This window comes from Rutilus rutilus, assembly GCF_951802725.1.
Source record: "Rutilus rutilus genome assembly, chromosome: 17".
NCBI classification, from domain to species: Eukaryota; Metazoa; Chordata; class Actinopteri; order Cypriniformes; family Leuciscidae; genus Rutilus; species Rutilus rutilus.
The window spans coordinates 2671203-2692514 of record NC_140230.1 but is presented as its reverse complement, the minus strand read 5'-3'; the positions used below and the strand labels follow the sequence as shown (position 1 = coordinate 2692514).

Sequence of the window (21312 nt, the reverse complement as noted above, 5' to 3'; positions counted from 1 at the left end):
ACAAACTACACTATTATAGTGCATACTACACTACATACAACACAAACTACACTATTATAGTGCATACTACACTACATATGACATATACTACACTATTACAGTGCATACTACACTACATACTACCCTATTACAGTGACACCTTTGCAGTGCATACTACACTACATACAACACTTACTACACTACTACAGTGCATACTATACTACATACTACATTATTACAGTGCATACTACACTACATAAAACACATACAACACTATTACAGTGCATACTACACTACATACTACACTATTACAATGCATACTACACTACATACAACACATACTACCCTTATACAGAGAATACTACACTACAGCATGTGTAGTATGCACTGCAAGGTATGCACATTTTAAAATAGATGTCTGGATAATCTATTCTAGGCTACAACATGTACAGTACACATAACAGAATGCACTGCCTAAGATACTGTTTCCCACAATGCAATGCTTGACTCGACTTTCCAATTCCAGCGTGATAAATAAAACAGAAGTAATATATTATTTTGACTGGAGTGCCCTGACATATTCTGTTCAGAATGTGTTCTGTTCGAAATAAAAGTACTATTACAGTATGCATACTATATACATTTCAGAGATAGTAGGACAAACGTGGTGTTTAAAACACCAGATTCTTTAAGCTAAAATAAAATACCTATAGCGCCACTTAGTGGATCTGCAGTAAAAGAGGAGTGGGTGGGATTTGAGACCATTGATTCTGCCAAGTTTGGTGTTTGACGGTCAGAAGAAAAGTAATAAAGAAGAGGACAATCAGAAGTGGTTTCATCCGAGACTCTTCTTAAGCGACTACAGATGCTGATAAACTGATGAAGATGAGCTGGATCTGCTGGATCTGCTGCGTGGCACAGAGGGAAGTCGCTGAGGAAACCACGAACACACACACACACACACACACGCACATTAAACGATCTTAAATGACACGTCTTGCGCTTGAAGAAGTATCGGTTCCAGACTTGCTGTGAATAATGGATCAGTCCGTGGCAATTCAAGAGACTTTGGCAAAAGGGGAAAACTGCAAGATAGTATCCTCTCAGCACCGCTATCTCTCTTTCTGTTCAAAATAAAGCCGTGCTTTTGAATCGACTTGCATGCTTTGATGCATAGTAACTTGATGCGAAACTTTGTACTATTTAAACATACCCAGTGTAGATCAATCTTTAGTTATAAAGAATATCGCGTAGTCCGTATAATCTTAATTTTTGCTTACAATGCATGTCTTTTTTGAGCATGCCCAGTTTTAAAGGGAAAAGGAAATTTCAGTGTGTAATTCCTGACATGTCCGCCAGATGTCGCCAATTTACAGTAAACTAAAATGGCTGTTCTTATTGTGAAGTGAACGTAGGTCATCATCCTAATATTTTGGTGGTCGAAAACGTAATATATTGTGTTGTATGAGCATGTATATATCCTTAGCAGCCATGCACATGCTGTGGAGTGTGTTTCACTGCGGAATAATGTGAGAGAGAGCAAACTGATCGGACTGGTGCAGCAGAACAACGAACATGCGTGAGTTCATAGACTATCAACAGTAACACTAACATGCAGGTTATATAATGCACAGTTGATATTTTGTATGGGGTTAGTGCATGTATTTGAGACTAATATATAATAATGGAAAAATAACATTTTACATTTTTTTATAAAAGTTTAAAATGTACAGTCCCTTCTGAGAAAAAAAATGGTAACACTTTACAATAAGGTTCATTAGTTAACATTAATTAATGCATAACATGAACTAACAATGAGCAGTACATTTGTTAATGTATTTATTAATGTTTGTTAATGTTAGTTCACAGTGTTAACTAATGTTAACAAGCTTTTAATAAAGTATTAGTAAATGTTGAAATTAACAGTAACAAAGATTAATGCTGTATAAGTGCAGTTCATTATTAGTTCATGCTAACTAATGTTAACTAATGAACCTTATTGTAAAGTGTAAAAAATAATATGAGAAGCCTGGTTATTACTGATATATTATTGAACCATTATGAACATTTTAACAAATACCTTGTGATATCTTAGCAATAACAGTGTGTTTTTAGTTAATTACATAAGTTATGTAATCTTAAAGACAAAATCAGTTTATAAAGCTGATGATGTTGCATATTTTTTTCAGGTTATTCCTATATTCCCATCGGAGAATGGCCATCACTGGCGATGATGTCACACTGGACGAAATCATACCCATTTCTTATGACTTTTCAGTTGTTGAAGGTCAGACTGAATTATTTAGTTAAAACACCTGAAGGGATACTTTATATGCTCCATTATTATAATGGTTTTCTCTGATATCTCCACAGTTTCGTCTCCAGATGAGCTTGCTGTTGTTGGTGAGGGTTTATGTTAATCTCGCCAGCTTGTGTATCAAATGTAAAGCATCTCTGGGATTCTTAACAGCCAGTTATTTTGTCATTGTAAAGGTGCGGACACTCGAGTACGAGTGACGTTTTTTGACGAGGAGTTGGAGCTGAAGTTACCTTTCGGATCTCAGAGCCGACTGTTCCTCGGAGAAGTCAACCGGGCGTGGAGCGGTAAGACTGAGACCTTGAAGACCTTTAAAACAGCCTGACCAAAGTGCTGTACAATCTTAACAAAATTAGACGATGAAACGGTGAGTTTCAGTAATCCAGCCTAGAGCAAATAAAAGCATGTCCTTTAAAAACGTTAACAAAAATCACTCCCAAATTGTTTGCATGAGAATTCACAGATAAAGGGCCCAAATGGGTATGAAATAAAGTGTATCTGTCTAGTAGAAGCTGGTGGTCCAAAAAACACAATTTCAGTTTTAGATTCATTCTTGCCTCCGCGAGCCAGTTCAACAGAAGCCTCCTCCATTACAGATGTGCACAAAACTTTTGTGATATTTTCTAAATGTCGATAAAAAAACTGTTGCGAAATGACGGCGTTTCCATTAGCAGATGTTATGCGACTAAAACATAATTTTTTCCTCTCACAATCTCATTCCAAACATCATGGCGATGGATGTTGGTGGGTTTATGTATCTTAGCCATTATTTATAATGGAAGGAGTCGTAGGCGTGTTATCCAAGCATTAATGGCAAGGAAAGCCCCTTATACTTGTGAGCGGCACATATGAGGAGTTTCTGGGGGTTTGTCCCTCAGATCTGCTTTAAGGTCTGGATAAATTATGGCATTTCTTTGTTGTTTAGAAACCAGTATTCCCGTCATTCTTTTGTCTTTTATGAGTTGAATGAAGAACTCTGTCTCGTCTTCTGTCCAAACATACCGCGCCATCTTTAAAGAATGATCCACTTTTACGTATGTCATGTAAATGCGAAAAAACTTTCCATTGCAGTTTTGCGAAATATTCCTTTTTTGAATTGCCTGAAAAGCACCTCATGCGAGCGTAAAAACTCTTTTGCGATATATGGGAGTTTTTTGAGAATTTGACGTGTTTCCATTGGGCGTATATTCAATACGCAATTTGAAGGGTAATGGAAACGCGACTAGAGAGTGCATGTCATAATTCTCTTCATGTTTTAAAGGGGGGGGGGGGGGGGGTAAACCTAGGTATCATCCGCATTAAAATGGTAAGGAATGTTATGCTTCCGAAAAAAAAATCAAACCTTTAGGGAGCAAATACAGCGAGAATAAAAGCGGGCCCAAAACCGATCCCTGATGTACACCACAAGTTAATGGTACCAAAAAATTCCCAACCTCCACCAACAATCAGAGAGATTTAAACTAATTAATTCCGGTACCTTGAATTCCCACACACTTGCACAACCGTTCAAGCAGGATCACATGAGGGGCTTTCGCACCGGAGGAACCTTTTCATAGTTCCTGGAACTATTGGCAGAAGTTCTCGGATTTTGGCGTGTTCGCAATGCAGGATCTAGGAACGATTTTAGTTCTATGAACTCCTTTTTGGAGGAACTGTGATAGATTGACCTCTCAACCTTTACACTGAGGAGAAAATCCAATGGGACTTTGAGGGACTTTAGCAACACTGGACATCAACCACACGCCATACGCTAATAACTTTTCATTACTTTCTACTTTCTATGCATAACAGTTCTATCTAATAACGTATTAGACAAGACTGTTAGACAGATCGTAAACTAATAAACACAGATAATGCGAGCCCTGTTGTCACAACAACAAGCTTGTCTTACGTCACTTCAGAGTTCCTACTGGCGATGCTAATGCAACCAGAAAACGTTCCTAAGGGAACCATTAGTTCTCGGGGAACCATCCCGGTGGCTCGTTCCTAGAACTGAGTTCCTAGAACTCTCCGGTGCGAAAGCCCCTACAGTCAATGGTGTCAGAAGTCGCACTGCAGTTATAGTTACAGGGTTCGTACAAGGTGATCAAAGTGCTTGAAGTACCTGAATTTGACTGGTTGAAATTGAAGTCCTGGAAAACCCCTGAAAACAGACATATTTATTAAAAGGTACTTGAAAAGTGCTTGAATTATTAAAAGACATTTATGTGAAATTAGTGCTTAAAGTGCCAACTAGTCTCTCCCTATGGAGGATCCCTTTACCACTCTACAGATAAAGCGTTGTCGGGGAAAATTCTTTTCGTGTATCTACCCCGAAGTGACAAAATAAAATAAAATTCTGTATCAAAATTTATAAGGAAAGACCAGTACTTTGTTTAGGCTTGGTTTGTAGGGAATTACAAACCTGCACACATATATTCAAACGCACATAACTATAGAACCAATTCTTAAACCAATTCTGATATGGCTAGGAACTACTCTCATTCCTGCGTAATAATCAAGAAACTTTGCTGCCGTACCATGAGTCCAGCAGGCGTAATGATATGACGCAGCGCCTGAAAATAGGTCTAATAGGCTAGACAAACTTAGTCCCGGTCACGTTGGAAGTTACTGAGCTGGGGACTATTTTCAGGCGCTGCGTCATATCATTACACCTGCTGGACTCATGGTACGGCAGCAAAGTTTCTTGATTATTACGCAGGAATGAGAGTATAGTTCCTAGCCATATCAGCCTAGAAAATCGCAACTTTTCAATTTCCGTCGGTCTTAGTACACGATGTAACTACAGAAGAGTCAAGTTTTAAATAGGAAAAATATCTAAACTCTTTGGTAATTTTTTTGAGAGAGATGCTAATGGTCCTGTCCGATTCAATGATCTATGCTAAGCTATGCTAAAAGTGGTACCGCCAGACCCGGAGTTCGGCTGAATGGATTCGAAAACGGCAAAACTCAACTGTTTAACTCTGGGGGAGGTGTAAAATTAGCCTATTTCCACAAAAAGTGGAGTATCCCTTTAATGCACATGTGAGCGCCATCAGCGTTTCCCACAGGTTCGCCTTCAAAGTCTGTGTAGAGAGAACGGTGTCGTCTTAGCGGCCACTAATTTAATAACAAATGATCGTTGCGACAGAAGCGAATCAATCAAAACTAACTTTAGCTGGAAAATAACTTTATTAAAGAACTGCTATAAAGCCAAAACTCAAATCTCTGTTACCTTAAATTATACGTTTATCTCAGTAAAGCTGCTTTGAAACAATCTACATTGTTAAAAGCGCTATATAAATGAAGATGACTTGACTTGACTTAATTTTATTGATAAAACAATCTTTTCACACAAAATTAACGCTGCAGTCATTTTCTCTGATTGTAGTCCTTCAAAACCAAAAAAGTAGTGCTTGAAAAGCCCTTGAATTTAATGGTACAGTATCTGTACGAACCCTGTAGTTATAGGATCATGTGACACTGAAGACTGGAGTAATGATGCTGAAAATGCAGCTTTGATCACAGGATATAAATTACACTTTGCTATATATTCACACAGAAAACATCTATTTTAAATGCGAATAATATTTCACAATTTGACTGTTCTTACTGTATTTTTGATCACATAAATGCAGCTTTGGTGAGCAGAAGAGTCTTCTTGCACAAATCCTCCGACCCCAAACTTTTGAAAGACTTGCGAACACACTGAATGGTATTTATAACTATTTTACACGCTTTCACATCCAGCAGTCGATCAGATGAGGGGGAATTCACCCTGATGCAGAAGAAAGATAAAAGAAAACCATGACACCATCCACAGCAATCCTGCCGAGCGAGTTGTGCCGTGTGTTTCCACGTCTCCCATTCATGCTAATCTGAAACCTGTTAAAGTGAAAGACAGGCGTCAGCTGACCTGTTCTGTCACTCATTCACCTGGTGAACTTTTGGAGTCATTGTGTGATAAGCGTTTGCACTGACGACTAGCTATCCCGCCTCCAAAAACTGGATATTTCTTTATAAAATAGAGTATAAGTTTCTCAGACGTAGTGATTGGGATATTCTGATGCATCCAGCGCTCTCGACTCTCAGACAACTGTTAGATTTAACACACACACGTCGAGAGAGACCCGACAGAGCGGCGTAAGAGGAGGAGCTTGAGTTCAAATATGCTGTAGGTCTGTAACACACAGAAGGATCCGCAGATGTGATTGTGGATCCGTGTTTTCCTGATTTGAACAAAGTGATTCCGTCAACCTTAAATCGAGGAATAAGTGATGTTTGACCTTCGTGATGGCGAGCTTCAGGGGAAAAGGAAGCAGGAAGAATATAAAAAATTTGCAAGGTAAGATAGTAGAAAACCTGTGGTCATATAGAAACTCTGACACTGGCGTGCAAAAGGAAGTTAAACTGGTGTGTGTAGATGTTGATGATAGTGTGAACTAGTTCTGAGAGAGAGCGAGTGATCAGTGGTGAAGGGAAGAGCAAGAGTTCCTCTTTATCTTTCTCAGAACAGCACAGACACATTAGTCAGCTAATGCACCAGACAAGCATCTCTATGGGTTTAGTTCTGAAACTGATAGAGCTTTAATTAGTCTGGGTATAAAACACACACTTGTCTCTTGATCTTTTCAGATGTGTGTGAGCAACATCCGAAGCAAGAGCCCAAGTTTGACTGGCTTGGCAAGTACCGTAAGGCGTCGAGAGCAGCCCGATCTCTGAGGAAGGCAGCCGGAGCCTCGAACATCAAGATGAGTCAGATTAAGAAATCTGGTGAGTGTTGTGTTTGCTAATGCAGCTTTGCGTCACGTCGTTGCGTGTGTTCATTACATCACTCAGATCCTCAAACTCAAAGGCCTGAGAACATGTTTTAGATGCATTTGTCTTTCATAACACATCAGTAGGTTACAGTTTTTTATATCCGCTTTGGTACTATTTTCACATGTAAGATGTACATTTTCAAAACTCTTAGTGCTAAAATCCACACTGATCACACCTGTAACACAGCTGGTCATTCTCTCAAACCCTGATCTCATGCAGTTATACACTTCCCAGTCCACATAATCACTGTTTCAAACACAGGATTATTGTAATACGTAATGAGAACATTTGGTTTAATCACAGAAACACAACAGTATGATCTTCTTTCAGTTTAGTACTTTTAACAATCAGTTCATTCAACAGCAAACAATGCAAGATACATGTTTCTCATCACCGTTGTTGCTGAATTAACTACAGTAATACAGGCTCTGCCACATCAGAAGTAATTGAATCCATAATGTTTGTAATACAGTGTTTTTTTTTTTATTCGCTTTGGTACTATTTTCACAAGTCAGGTGTACATTTTCAAAACTCTTAGTGCTAATATCACAACAGATCATCAAAAGTGCACTTTCTTCCAACATTTCATCATGTTTTCAGTTGTGTAAGTGCAATACACACAATCACAAAGTATCCTTTTCACAACACAGAATAAGTGTTTCATTCACAGTCACTGCCTTTCATATAAAGCTCTTACTATCAAACTTTAATTATTAAACTTTAATCCAACTGATCTTAATGGTTAATCAATGAATCATTTGGTACACCTATAGATTTCTATAGATATTGATTCAATACAATTAAATTAAATTGATATTGATATTGATATTGATATTGAAATTGTTTGCAATTTCTGATGTGGGTAACCAAATGCAATGAATTCTTTTTACATAAGTGATTTATAGATAATAAACACCACAAAGTTGTGCACACATATGTGTGTGTGTGTGTGTGTGTGTGTGTGTGTGTGTGTGTGTGTGTGTGTGTGTGTGTGTGTGTGTGTGAGATGGAGAGAGAGAGATACAGAGAAATTTGCCATTTGTACAAAGTGATTTATAGATAATAACCACCACAAAGTTCAAAGTATGTGCACACACGCATCTGTGTGTGCGTGTGTGTGTGTGTGTGTGTGAGAGAGAGAGAGAGAGAGAGAGAGAGAGAGAGAGAGAGAGAGAGAAAGATACAGAGAAATTTGCCATTTGTGCAAGTACTGTAAAGCAGAATAGAGTATAAGGGAGAGGAAACAGTCAATGACTGTAAAACATCAGATTGATCAGAGATGCATCAGTAGAAGGGAGACAGACGGCATCAAATACAGCATTTTACAGTACAGTGTGTATGCAATACTGTAAACAGATGACCATGGTAGAGACTGCCGGATTACTGTAACTCAACCTTCATCTGTAAAGGTCCACTATAGATTCAGTCAAACGGTATAGAGTGAAATCATTTACTGTATCGCCAGCAAACTCTGTTAGCACAGAACCTCATGGCTGCGCTTCATCACAGCTTTGATAACACACTGGATACTATTACACACATTATGGATTCAGTTACTTCTAATGTGGCAGAGCCTGTATTACTGTAGTTAATTCAGCAACAACGGTGATGTGAAACATGTATCTTGCATTGTTTGCTGTTGAATGAACTGATTGTTAAAAGTACTAAATTGAAAGAAGATCATACTGTTGTGTTTCTGTGATTAAGCCAAATGTTCTCATTACGTATTACAATAATCCTGTGTTTGAAACAGTGATTATGTGGACTGAGAAGTGTATAACTGCATGAGATCAGGGTTTGAGAGAATGACCAGCTGTGTTACAGGTGTGATCAGTGTGGATTTTAGCGCTAAGAGTTTTGAAAATGTACATCTTACATGTGAAAATAGTACCAAAGCGAATACAAAAAACTGTAATGTGCGCACGTGTGTGTGAGCGTGTGTGTGTGTGTGTGTGAGTGTGTGTGTGAGAGACGTCACCGCAGCGGTCATCACGGATCTGACAGACTGTGTGTGTGTGTGCTGATTGCTGATATGAAACAGTGTATTTGCTGTTAATGTTCTCTGCACATCACCCAGACACTGAAACGCTTATGGAGGAAACGAGACCATTGCCTTTTTCCATTTGCATGATTTCTCTGAGTAAACAAACCAGTACGTCCACATGCCGTCACTGCGTCACCAGCTCAGAGAAACCAGGAGCCCGTAACATCACAGATCAGTTTATTAACCCTCCAACGCCTTATTTTAATATTATCTATACACCATTATAGTGTATAATCAATGTTTTGGTTAAGCTCATTTAAATTTTAGTTAAAGTTTTTTATGTACCTTATATGTGATGCTTATACTGTACTTAATATACTTATATATACACTATACTTACATCTAGTATTTTATTTCAGCTTTATTTCAGTTTTTAATTGGTTAGTTATGTTGTTAACACTGACCTCAACCACACTTTCCACGATGTAAAGTGTTTTCAGAGTATTTGCATGACGGCGGTGTGATCTTGTTGGGCTGGAATATCAGTGCTGTTGTTGTTCATGAAAAACATACTCTCTATATTGATTTATGTTTGTTTGTTTAAGCTTGACAGACTAATGTATCATTTTATTTTTGTGCGGTATTTTAACTTTATTTTGCAGTGTCCTTGTTAATTACCATAAATTATGCATAATTTACATGCAACTAACCCTGGCCTATCCCATCCCTAATCTTAATCCTATCCTTACAGTAAGTAGGCCTACATTAGTTAACTCATATTACTCAGTACTTAAATGTACAATTACACTGTAACAAGGACAACGTGTAACTGTTTTCTTCTTCATTAAATGTCTCCTGTAAAGCAGATGCGATCGCTGCTGAAGGGGTTTTATTTATTAAATCATTTCAAATCACAAAGAGGAATTAACATATCACCATTGTTAAACACATTAACAATAAGACCAAGCACCATATCGTAAACAACATAACATATATATATATATATATATAAAAAAATGTTATGTATATATATATATATATATATATATATATATATATATATATATATATATATATATATATATATATATATATAAAAGCAAATTATAACAAAATAAATTACACTCCGGGTATATATTGCAATCCATATACCATATATGCCAGTAACGCATATAAAAGGCACTCCTCCTTTTTAATTATTTTAAGGATTGAAATTCAATTGTAAAATAATTTTTAAATGCCGCAACACATGGAGAAACTTTAACAAAACTACGTTTGTGTAGGTAAAACTTGGCTACAATTATTACACAAAAATTTAATATTTTTGTTGTCCAAAAAGGCACCAAATCTCTGCTGAAGTGCAACACTGAAAAACACTATCAGCTAGTTGAGTCTCAATCGGTTGATCCGTGTTCGACCGCGCGAGTCTGCAAACCAACCTGAGGCGTCATGACGAATCCATAGACGAATCCCACTGGGAACATAATATCTATGACTGGGAAGCCTCTGCTCATGAATAATAAGTGAGAAATGTGATAGTTAAATCAATGGCTCAATTTGATTGGCTGCAAAGCTGACGTTCGGGCGCTTGCGAAGCCTCGTGATTGGACGCTACAGAAGGGTTAGGAGGCGACGTCACCATGTACTTAATATTCATGAGCCAATCCTTCGGCGTAGTAGGACTGCCTGTCCCTGCCAAAAGCACCGTGTGTGTGTGTGTTCAGTGTGTAAGTACAGTCAGAATGCGAGAACAGGGAGATGTCTAATGCGACTCCACTAAATGGTAAGAGAAGTGCTCTCGGTTAATATCAGTTTAAACAAACTAAACACACAGCTAACGTTACATGTGTAGGAAACAGCGATCGTGCGTCTCTTCTGGTCATCCGTTTTTAAATAACTCAGTTCTTCTGCTTTGTGTGTGTGTGTGTGTGTGTGTGTGTGTGTGTGTGTGTGTGTGTGTGTGTGTGTGTGTGTGTGCGTGTGTGTGTGTGTGTGTGTGTTTGTTTAGTGTGATACATAGACCTAGATGTCTAGATAGGCTTTGATGTTGAAGTATAAAGAGTAATCCTGTGATCTGAGCTTGTGTTCTGTATAAAGTACACCTGATAATATCACAGTCAGCTTTATAAACCGTGTATGTGTGTTTGCTTGTATCTTTATTTCCTTTTCTCCATTTACACATTGTTTATTTATCACTTTATTAAGTGTAATTATGGTGTATTTGACCTTAGTGACCTGCTGCGTAACATTTTTCTCTATAAAAATTTGTTTAATATAATTTATAGATACCTTATGGAATATTTGCTCTTTTAAAATTCATTTGTAAAACCAAAGGACTATTTATATTACATCAGAAGAAATTAAAATGTACGAAAAGCTAATTACATAATCTAAAATAAATCTTTAAAAGTCTGGGACCCACATAGAAAGTCTGGGAAATAAAAATCAGATTTTGATTCAGATTCTGTTTCTATAGTCATAATCTACGCATCTAAACTCCTTCGTACGGCAGTCAGACTTTCTTCTTTCCATTTTGCTCTTTGTAAATTGTTCAAGTAAATTTTATTTTAAATTGTTCTGACAATTCAAAATAATTCCACACGTAGGCCTACACTTTATATATATGATACATTTATAACGTAAAGATTAAATAAAAAGTGTGTCAGACACTACTAGATATAATAACTTTAACTTTTTATCACGTGGAGTCGTGGACTGATGATTTTAGAAATAAGTATCTCTAGTCCATTCCAAGGTCACAAAAATGGACTTTTCGTTCAGAAATGACTGCATAATATCCAGGTGTCGAATCTGAATCAGTGTGATCAAACACAACTAAGGTTTAACTAAACTAAAATCGTCTAAATGAGCCGATCTTTACTGTGTTCATGCAGTTTTAGCTCAAGCCATTGCTTTGACATTTCCTGAGTGTGTGAAAGCGTGAGAGAACGGGCGTTTGTTTTGGCCCCGCCCACATTCCTCTCGTGTGACATCATCGCAGGGTTCATGATGTCATCACAGTCGAACTCTGACCTGATCTCTCCCACAGATTGCTGTAAGAAACTTTGGTGAAACTTTATTTTAAGGTGTCATTGTTACAGTGTAATTATACATTTAAGTACTGAGTAATATTAGTTAACTACATGTGCTTAGTATAGGGTTAGGGTTAGGATGGGTGTTTGGTTAAGGGTTAATTGCTTATAAATATATAATTATATACAGTACCAGTCAAAAGTTTGGAAACACTACTATTTTTAATGCTTTTGCAAGAAGTCTCTTATGCTCATCAAGCCTGCAGTTAAAAAAAAACTAAAAAAAACAACAGTAATATTATGAAATATTATTACAATTTAAAATAATGGTTCTCTTTTTTAATATACTTTAAAATGTAATTTATTTTTGTGATGCAAAGCTGAATTTTCATCAGCAAGTACTCCAGTCTTTGGTGTCTTATGATCCTTCAGAAATCATTCTAATATGATGATTTGATACTCAGTTATTATCAATGATGGAAACAGTTGTGCTGTTTAATATATATTTTTTGGAATACTTTTTTCAGGATTCATTGATGAGTAAAACGTTAACAGCATTTATTCATAAAAACAGCATTTATTCAAAATAAAAACATTTCTAACAATATAAATCGTTACCATCACCTTTTATCAATTTAACGCATCCTTGTTGAATTAAAGTACTAATTTCTTTAAAAAAAAATAGTTATTGTTCCCAAACTTTTGAACGGTAGTGTATATTGTTACAAAAGATTTCTATTCTAAATAAATACAGTTCTTTTTAACTTTTTATTCATCAAATAATCCTGAAAAAAGTATCTCAGGTTATAAAAAAAATATTAAGCAGCACAACTGTTTCCAACATTGATCATAAATCAGCATATTAGAATGATTTCTGAAGGATCATAAGACACCAAAGACTGGAGTACTTGCTGATGAAAATTCAGCTTTGCATCACAAAAATAAATTACATTTTAAAGTATATTAAAAAAGAGAACCATTATTTTAAATTGTAATAATATTTCATAATATTACTGTTTTTTTTTTTTTTTTTTTTTTTTTTTTAACTGCAGGCTTGATGAGCATAAGAGACTTCTTTCAAAAGCATTAAAAATAGTAGTGTTTCCAAACTTTTGACTGGTACTGTATATAATTTATAGTTATTACTACAGTAACTACATGTAACGTGTGTAACAATGACACTGTAAAATAAATTGTTACCGAAACTTTGTTTAAGTGCTTGAAAATACAGCTGCAGGTGTTCATACAAGGTGATTAAAGTGCTTAAATTCGACTTTTTGAAATGTAAGTCTTGGAAAACCCTTATATTTCTGAAAAGGTCCTTGAAAAGTGCTTGAATTATTGAAAGACAATAGGCTATATAGAAAGTAGTGTTTAATTGTATTGATAAAACAATATTTTCTCACCCGTCTGATATTGATACAGAGCCATTTCAAGTGGTTATGATAATTCAAGTATATGATACAGCTTTGAATTTTTTAAAATTTGAAACATAATAAAGATATTGATTGATAAGTGAGATCTCTGATTGTAATCCTTGAAAAGAAAAACTCATGAGATTTGAGCGAGTGTGTATTAATGAAGGACTTGTGTGTGTGTAATGCTGTGGACTAATCTGAGCTAATCTTCTGTCACCACGTTTGCAGGAAAGGCCGACGGCGTCGGACAGAAGAAAGAGGACGGTGTGTGTGAGAGGTACGTTTCACACTAGTAGCGTTTACGTTATTTCATAAATCTGCAGTTATAACAGCTTAAACATGGTATATATAGTTATAACATGACTTTTCCTGGCTGTTCGTGATTTAAAGCCGGGCTTATTCAACACCTCCGATTGATCTTCAGGAAATCTCCGCTAGGCATATTTTCGTGTTTCCAAAACATGTTTTTTTGTGTTTATGACAGTAATTTGCAGACTAATCTTCAGTCACCAAAAACAAGATGCATGATGTCATACACTGTAGAAGAGAAATCAGTGATGAAAACAAACCTTCAGGAAGGAAGGAAACTTAAAGTTTGCTTTCATTCTCTTTAAGGAGTATTTTAAATGTTCAATGCCCAGTTTGACTCATTTCTAATAGCTCTACAAAACCCATTATGGCTTGATTTTCAAGGTGAGGTTAATAATCTGGTTGTTAGTTGGGAGTGTGAAGTCACGTTTTAACCTCAAAACAATACTTTAATACTGTTTATTTACTGTAAGAGTGCTGATGTAAGATATCATTGGTGGTTTCATCATATTTACACTACCTAACTCAGTGTTTTTGACCACATGTGATCAAAATACAGTAAAAACAGTCAAATATCATTAGTATGTAAAGCAGCTGTTTTCTATGTGAATATAGTAAAGTGTAATTTATTCCTGTGATCAAAGCTTCATTACTCCAGTCTTCAGTGTCACATGATCCTTCAGAAATCAGCATAATATGAGGATTTGATGCTCAAGAAACATTTCTGATTATTATCCGCGTTGAAAACAGGCGTGCTGCTTCATATTTTTATTTTTCAGGATTATTTGATGAATCGAAAGTTCAAAAGAACAGCGTTAAAGTGAAATAGAAACTTGTGTAACATTATAAATGTCTTAACTGATCATTTTAAAGCATCCTGTTATGACTCCAACCTGTGTTGTGTGTTCCTGGACTCTTATGTTATTTCCTGTCTTGCTCCATGTTTTGCAGTTCCTTAATGTTGATTAGTCTCCCCAGGTGTTTCTCATTAGCCACGCCCCCTTGTTCTCTTGTTAAGCTCGTCTGCCTGTGTATCGCCCTTCGTTTCACTTGTTCTCTGTCCGTCGTTGAATGGACATTCCCTAGTTTAGGGTGTTTCCTCCTGTTCCGTGTTTTCACACTTTAATAATCTGCCCTGCACGTGGATCCGCTTCCCAGCCGGCTTCTGTGCCTGTCTCAAATGTTGCACATCTTGAATAAAAGCCATAAATGTCATAAATCATTTCATCTGGGTTTGTTTCAGTCAGGAGAGAGGGAAGGGCGAGGGGAGAGATGACCTGATCCGAAACTCCCAGCACATCTTGTCAAATAAAGACCAGATGCTCGGGATGCCCCAGTTCGGCCTGCGGGATAACCTCATCAAGTGTGAGCTCCTGAAGAACGAGGACGCCTACACATACATCCAGAACTACAGGTGTGGATCAGTGCCAGTTCTCATGCTTGAGGTCATAGAGGACCGATTATGCGTTTCACAGAGTCTTGGTGTTGTTTTCAGGCTCTACTAGAACAGGTTTTCATGACTGAATGTTGATTATTTCTCCCCATATTCTCCATTGTTGCGGCTCCTCTCTTCCCAGTCTGTCAGTAACGCTCTGTTTAGTTCCTGTCTCTATGAAGCCCCTCCTTCTGAAAAGCACACTGTGCTCTGATTGGTCGGCTGGAGCAGTGTGTTGTGATTGGAGGAGTTTCTGGGAGTTTAGAAACACTGACACTGAATGCATAAATGTTATTTTCTTGACATTACTGTGAAATATTGTTAACATTAGCTATAACAGTTATTCCCTGTTAAAAAAAGTGTGTTTTAGTGTTTCGTTTCCCTCCCACAAAACAATTAAATGAGTAAAAATCATGAACATTAATAATAAAAAACAAAATTTCTTTGCTCAAAATATTTTATTGACTAGAAATACCTTTTTGTGAGGAAAGTCATTTATTATTATGTACAATAATAACACTTATAAAATTACAAATTATTATGTAAACTAATGAGAAAAGACTGGAAAATCTACACTATTTAAGACTGATTTCACTGTACCTTTGGTCGCCTTTATTTAGAAAACAAACTCAAAGATCATCCCTGAAACCTATTAGTTATAAATAACACTTTTCAATTAAACAGTTTTGTTTGTTACTCGTACCTTTTTCTATTTAGTGCACTTTGTTTTCCCTTAGAAATGCAGCAGTGACTCAACGTCGCCCCCTGTTGAGCGAAACCCTGTCCTACAGCTGCAAATACATGAAGAGTATTCATAAATCATAAGTATAGGCGCTCAAAGCTCTTCTTTAGGACAAAAAGCCTTAAGTCCAGAGTCAGAATGGCTTTATTATGCCTGTTTTGTTCTGACCCTGGCAGTCGTTCTCTCAGGCTCATCGTGAGGTTTCAGTATGCGTGAGATGTTTCTTAATTTAAACCGGCAGCTTCTCTCTTTGGCTCGTGTTGTGGGATCTTTTGAATCACCGGCTCTGTTCTCATTGTGTGCCGACAGCTTCTTCTTGGGGACGTACAATGTGAACGGCCAGAATCCGAAGGAAAGTCTCAGTCCGTGGCTGGCGTCCACCGCCACCCCTCCTGACTTCTACCTCGTGGGGTGAGAATACGCATCAGTATATTTATGACCCTGGATCACAAAACCAGTCGCAAGTCGCACGGGTATATAAGTATGGGTCAAAATTATAGATTTTTCTTTTATGCCAAAAAATCATTAGGATATTAAGTAAAGATCATGTTCCATGAAGATATTTTGTACATTTCCTACCGTAAATATATAAAACATTTATTTTTGTGAGCGAATGCGGCACAATCGCCAACATGAACAACTTTAAAGGAGATTTTCTCAGTGTTTCGAATTTTTTGCACCCTCAGATTCCAGATTTTCAATGGAAAGCTTATTCATTCAGCTTTCAGATGATGTATAAAATCTCAGTTTCAAAAAATGTGACTGGTTTTGTGGTCCAGGGTCACATTTATGATCACGTACACAGTGATGAAGACGTGAGTGTGATTCCCTGCTGTAGTTTCCAGGAGCTGGATCTCAGTAAGGAGGCGTTTCTCTTCAATGATACTCCTAAAGAGCCAGAGTGGATGCAAGCCGTCACCAAGAGCCTCCATCCAGATGCCAAGTATGCTTTAGTAAGGACCTCCTCTGCCCGCGCACCCATGAGCTAATGTTCAGAAGCACTGGTTAATTAGGATAATAACACCCTAATAGTCAACTAAACGAGAAGAGGCTTAGGCGACCAAACTATAAAACTCATCTTTGATCACCAAAATGACATATTTAAATGTTTTTTTTCCTTGAAAACAATGTCTTCATGCCTTAAAATATCTTGAATGTAACTCGATATCCTGGCTCCGCCCTCCTACGCACTTCTACTGGGTTTGCGGATATTCTTGGGTTTTCTCCGGTCAATTTTTTACCGGTCCAATCAGCGAACAGAGGGAGTGACTGAGAACGATGACGTTGAGGTGGTGCGCTAGTTTGAGTTGTAGACATATGTCACGACCAAACGTTAGCGATTGGTTATGGCAGATCCAGAGTGACTCTGGGCAGATCCAATAAACTTCAACAGAGTACCCGCCTTCAAGGAAGTTAACGCTTGTCGATGGAGAGTGGCCAGACTCTGTGTACAAATGAAATGTATGAGAGTCTGGTAGGACCTGGCTAGTAACTCGACACCCTTTCCTCATTTAGTATACGTGGTTCTATGAATATGCTAATGAGCCCCGCCTCCACTCACTCACTCAGCTCAGAGATCCACTGGTTGACGATCACACGTTGATCTGATTGGTTACAAGGTAGTTTGTGACGTCAGAAACACCAGCGATTTCAAAGCGTGTTTCTGAGACTGTCTTTGGTTCACTGCAGCTTTAAGGAGGAAATACTCAGCAATGGTGTCGACTTATGAATTTACACACGGTTTGTCTTAAAGCATATTAAAAACACCACATAGACACATAAACTACATTAAAAGCTGGATTTTCACCACAGGGGGACTTTATACATTTTATGTTTTGAAATGTACAGACTGCTTTTCAACACATTCATAATCATTACTTTTGCTGCGAAAGCTTTATGCGTGCACTTGCGCGCTTAATATATTATTTAAAGGCTCATTGTTACGGCTTATTTATCTGTAATGTAGAGCAATGTTTCATATAATATCCTTTCTCAGCTCTGAAACTCAAACCATTTTCCGATGCCTCTCCCCAACCTTAAGTATATATTTAAGTAAATAAATTAATATCATAATCGTCTGACTAGTCGACTAATGGCTTAAATGAACGACTACTAGTCGAATAGAAAATAATAATAATTTGTTACATTTATATAGCGCTTTTCTGGGTACTCAAAGCGCTTTACATGGAAGGGGGAATCTCCTCAACCACCACCAGTGTGCAGATTCACCTGGATGATGCGACGGCAGCCATATTGCCCCAGAACGCCCACCACACACCAGCTTACTGGTGGAGAGGAGACAGTGATCAAGCCAATCAGTATATGGGGATGATTAGGAGGCCATGATGGACAGAGGCCAAGGGGCAAATTTGGCCAGGATGCCGGGGTTAAACCCCTACTCTTTTTCGAAGGACATCCTGGGATTCAGGACCTCGGTTTATCGTCTCATCCGAAGGACGGTGCTCTTTGACAGTATAGTGTCCCCATCACGACACTGAGGTGTTAGGACCCACACAGACCACAGGGTGAGCAGCGCCCCCCTACTGGCCTCACTATCACCTCTCCCCACAACAACCTGGTTTTCCCAGGAGTCTCCCATCCAGGTACTGACCAGGCTCAACCCTGCTTAGCTTCACTGGGCTACCAGTCTTGGGCTACAGGGTGAAATGGCTGCTGGCATAAATCTTAAGTCGGGGAAGCTCTATTTATTAGAAAACGCTGCTGATATGGATGGCTTTCAATTTATTACAAACTTCTAACTAGTCTGTGGTAAATCTTGAATGCTTTAGAGCAACAGAATTAAGTTTGATCTCTTTTTAAAGACGACACTTGGCAGATTATTGCTGAAGTGAAAAAAATAAAAAAATAAAAAACTTTTAAAAAGTTACAGAATTTTACGCTTGTTGTTATGAAAAATGCACAAAAATATTATTTCCAATTTTTATATGAAATATATATTTCCAAAAACATCTTTTATTCTAAAACTGCAAGAAAATCAAAGCCATGAATCTAAACTAATTGTGTTCCAAATATGAGCTTGACATCTCAAAAAAATGAGCTTTCAGTAAAATTGTGTGTGGCTGCAGTACCAACCGCTTCCACTAGAGGAAATTCGTCTCCCATTCATTTCCATTTTTTAACCACGATTAGAACAAGTGTGACTATTTCTTTAAAGACCGTTTAACCTTTTCGAATCTTGTCCATGATTTTTGTTTTTGTGTTCGCATAGCATGTGCCAAAGCCTTTACTAAGTTTAGTACCATTCCGATGAAGTAAACAATACTAAAAAAATTAAGAATGACGAAGAGCACCAGAGGGTTAAATGTTTCACCCCTTTATTGTCCTTGTAAGAGTATTGCTGTGTGTTGTTCAGGTGAAGCTGGTGCGGCTGGTGGGAATCATGCTGTTGTTCTATGTGAAAGCGGAGCACGCGGCGCACATCTCTGAGATGGAGGCGGAGACCGTCGGCACAGGCGTCATGGGGCGGATGGTGAGTGTGTTATATGGGGCGGATGGTGAGTGTGTTATATGGGGCGGATGGTGAGTGTGTTATATGGGGCGGGTGGTGAGTGTGTTATATGGGGCGGGTGGTGAGTGTGTTATATGGGGCGGGTGGTGAGTGTGTTATATGGGGCGGGTGGTGAGTGTGTTATATGGGGCGGGTGGTGAGTGTGTTATATGGGGCGGGTGGTGAGTGTGTTATATGGGGCGGGTGGTGAGTGTGTTATATGGGGCGGGTGGTGAGTGTGTTATATGGGGCGGGTGGTGAGTGTGTTATATGGGGCGGGTGGTGAGTGTGTTATATGGGGCGGGTGGTGAGTGTGTTATATGGGGCGGGTGGTGAGTGTGTTATATGGGGCGGGTGGTGAGTGTGTTATATGGGGCGGAGTGTGTTATATGGGGCGGATGGTGAGTGTGTTATATGGGGCGGGTGGTGACTGTGTTATATGGGGCGGAGTGTGTTATATGGGGCGGGTGGTGAGTGTGTTATATGGGGCGGATGGTGAGTGTGTTATATGGGGCGGATGGTGAGTGTGTTATATGGGGCGGGTGGTGACTGTGTTATATGGGGCGGAGTGTGTTATATGGGGCGGGTGGTGAGTGTGTTATATGGGGCGGATGGTGAGTGTGTTATATGGGGCGGATGGTGAGTGTGTTATATGAGGCGGATGGTGAGTGTGTTATATGGGGCGGATGGTGAGTGTGTTATATGGGGCGGAGTGTGTTATATGGGGCGGGTGGTGAGTGTGTTATATGGGGCGGGTGGTGAGTGTGTTATATGGGGCGGAGTGTGTTATATGGGGCGGGTGGTGAGTGTGTTATATGGGGCGGAGTGTGTTATATGGGGCGGGTGGTGAGTGTGTTATATGGGGCGGAGTGTGTTATATGGGGCGGGTGGTGAGTGTGTTATATGGGGCGGATGGCGAGTGTTTTATATGGGGCGGGTGGTGAGTGTGTTAGAGGAGCGCTGAATGTAGACAACCAAACAACCTCACCTTAAAATAAAGTGTAACCTTGATGAGCTCCATTTTCTCATGCCTAGTTCTGCATGTTATATCGTGGCATATTAACATTACCATCTCTACAAAATGGACTCCAACTGTTCTCCTAAATTAGAAGCAAAAATAATGTAAGCATAAGCCTGTAACATTCAAATAACCCTCTTTCTCCTTTAGGGTAATAAAGGTGCAGTAGCCATTCGCTTCCAGTTTCACAACTCGGACATCTGTGTGGTGAACTCCCACCTCGCCGCGCACACCGACGAGTTTGAACGACGCAATCAGGACTTTAAGGACATTTGCCGCAGGATTCAGTTCCGGCAGGAGGACCCCTCACTGCCCCCCCTCACCATCATGAAACACAAGTATGAACTAACACGATAGCTGGCCAACATGCAGCATATCTGATTTAAAGGGGTCTTATAATGCCCTTTTCACAAGATGTCAAATAAGCCTCTGATGTCCCCAGAGTGTGTGTGTGTGAAGTTTTAGCTCAATTTATATTTTTATATCATGTTAAAAGTGTCACTTTTTGAGGGTGAGCAAAAACACACCATTTTTGTGCGTGTCCCTTTAAATGCAAATGAGCTGCTGCTCCCGGCACAGAGGGCGGAGCTTCAACAGCTTGTGTGTGTGTGTGTGTGTGTTAGCAGCTCCTATTATCTTACACACACACGCACTGAAAATTTAAAAAAGCTTTTAGCCTTTTATGTTCAAACCGGAGTCAGACAATGATGGAGAGACTCAAGAAGAAGTGACAACATGTAGAAGCAACAGGACATTTCTGAATGGCTAGT

At 38.6% G+C, this 21312-nt stretch overlaps 1 protein-coding gene across 4 annotated transcripts in view; it reads left to right on the top strand.

The window, feature by feature from the left end:
- Positions 1-729: 729 nt before the first annotated feature.
- inpp5b (inositol polyphosphate-5-phosphatase B) overlaps positions 730-21312 on the top strand; it is a 41268-nt gene continuing 20685 nt past the window's right edge. Inside the window, exons 1-12 of one of the 4 annotated variants that reach the window (XM_084435266.1) lie at positions 730-1075; positions 1480-1558; positions 2169-2266; positions 2353-2382; positions 2473-2583; positions 6911-7048; positions 13759-13807; positions 15083-15253; positions 16326-16427; positions 16855-16969; positions 19390-19506; positions 20693-20880. In XM_084435266.1, the coding sequence (XP_084291392.1) occupies positions 1018-1075; positions 1480-1558; positions 2169-2266; positions 2353-2382; positions 2473-2583; positions 6911-7048; positions 13759-13807; positions 15083-15253; positions 16326-16427; positions 16855-16969; positions 19390-19506; positions 20693-20880 (1256 nt within the window). In that variant the 5' untranslated portion in view covers positions 730-1017. Of the gene's footprint in view, positions 1076-1479; positions 1598-2168; positions 2267-2352; positions 2383-2472; positions 2584-6218; positions 6621-6910; positions 7049-10746; positions 10864-13758; positions 13808-15082; positions 15254-16325; positions 16428-16854; positions 16970-19389; positions 19507-20692; positions 20881-21312 lie in introns of those variants that run through there. The other 3 variants (XM_084435267.1, XM_084435268.1, XM_084435269.1) reach the window with 3 other exon arrangements.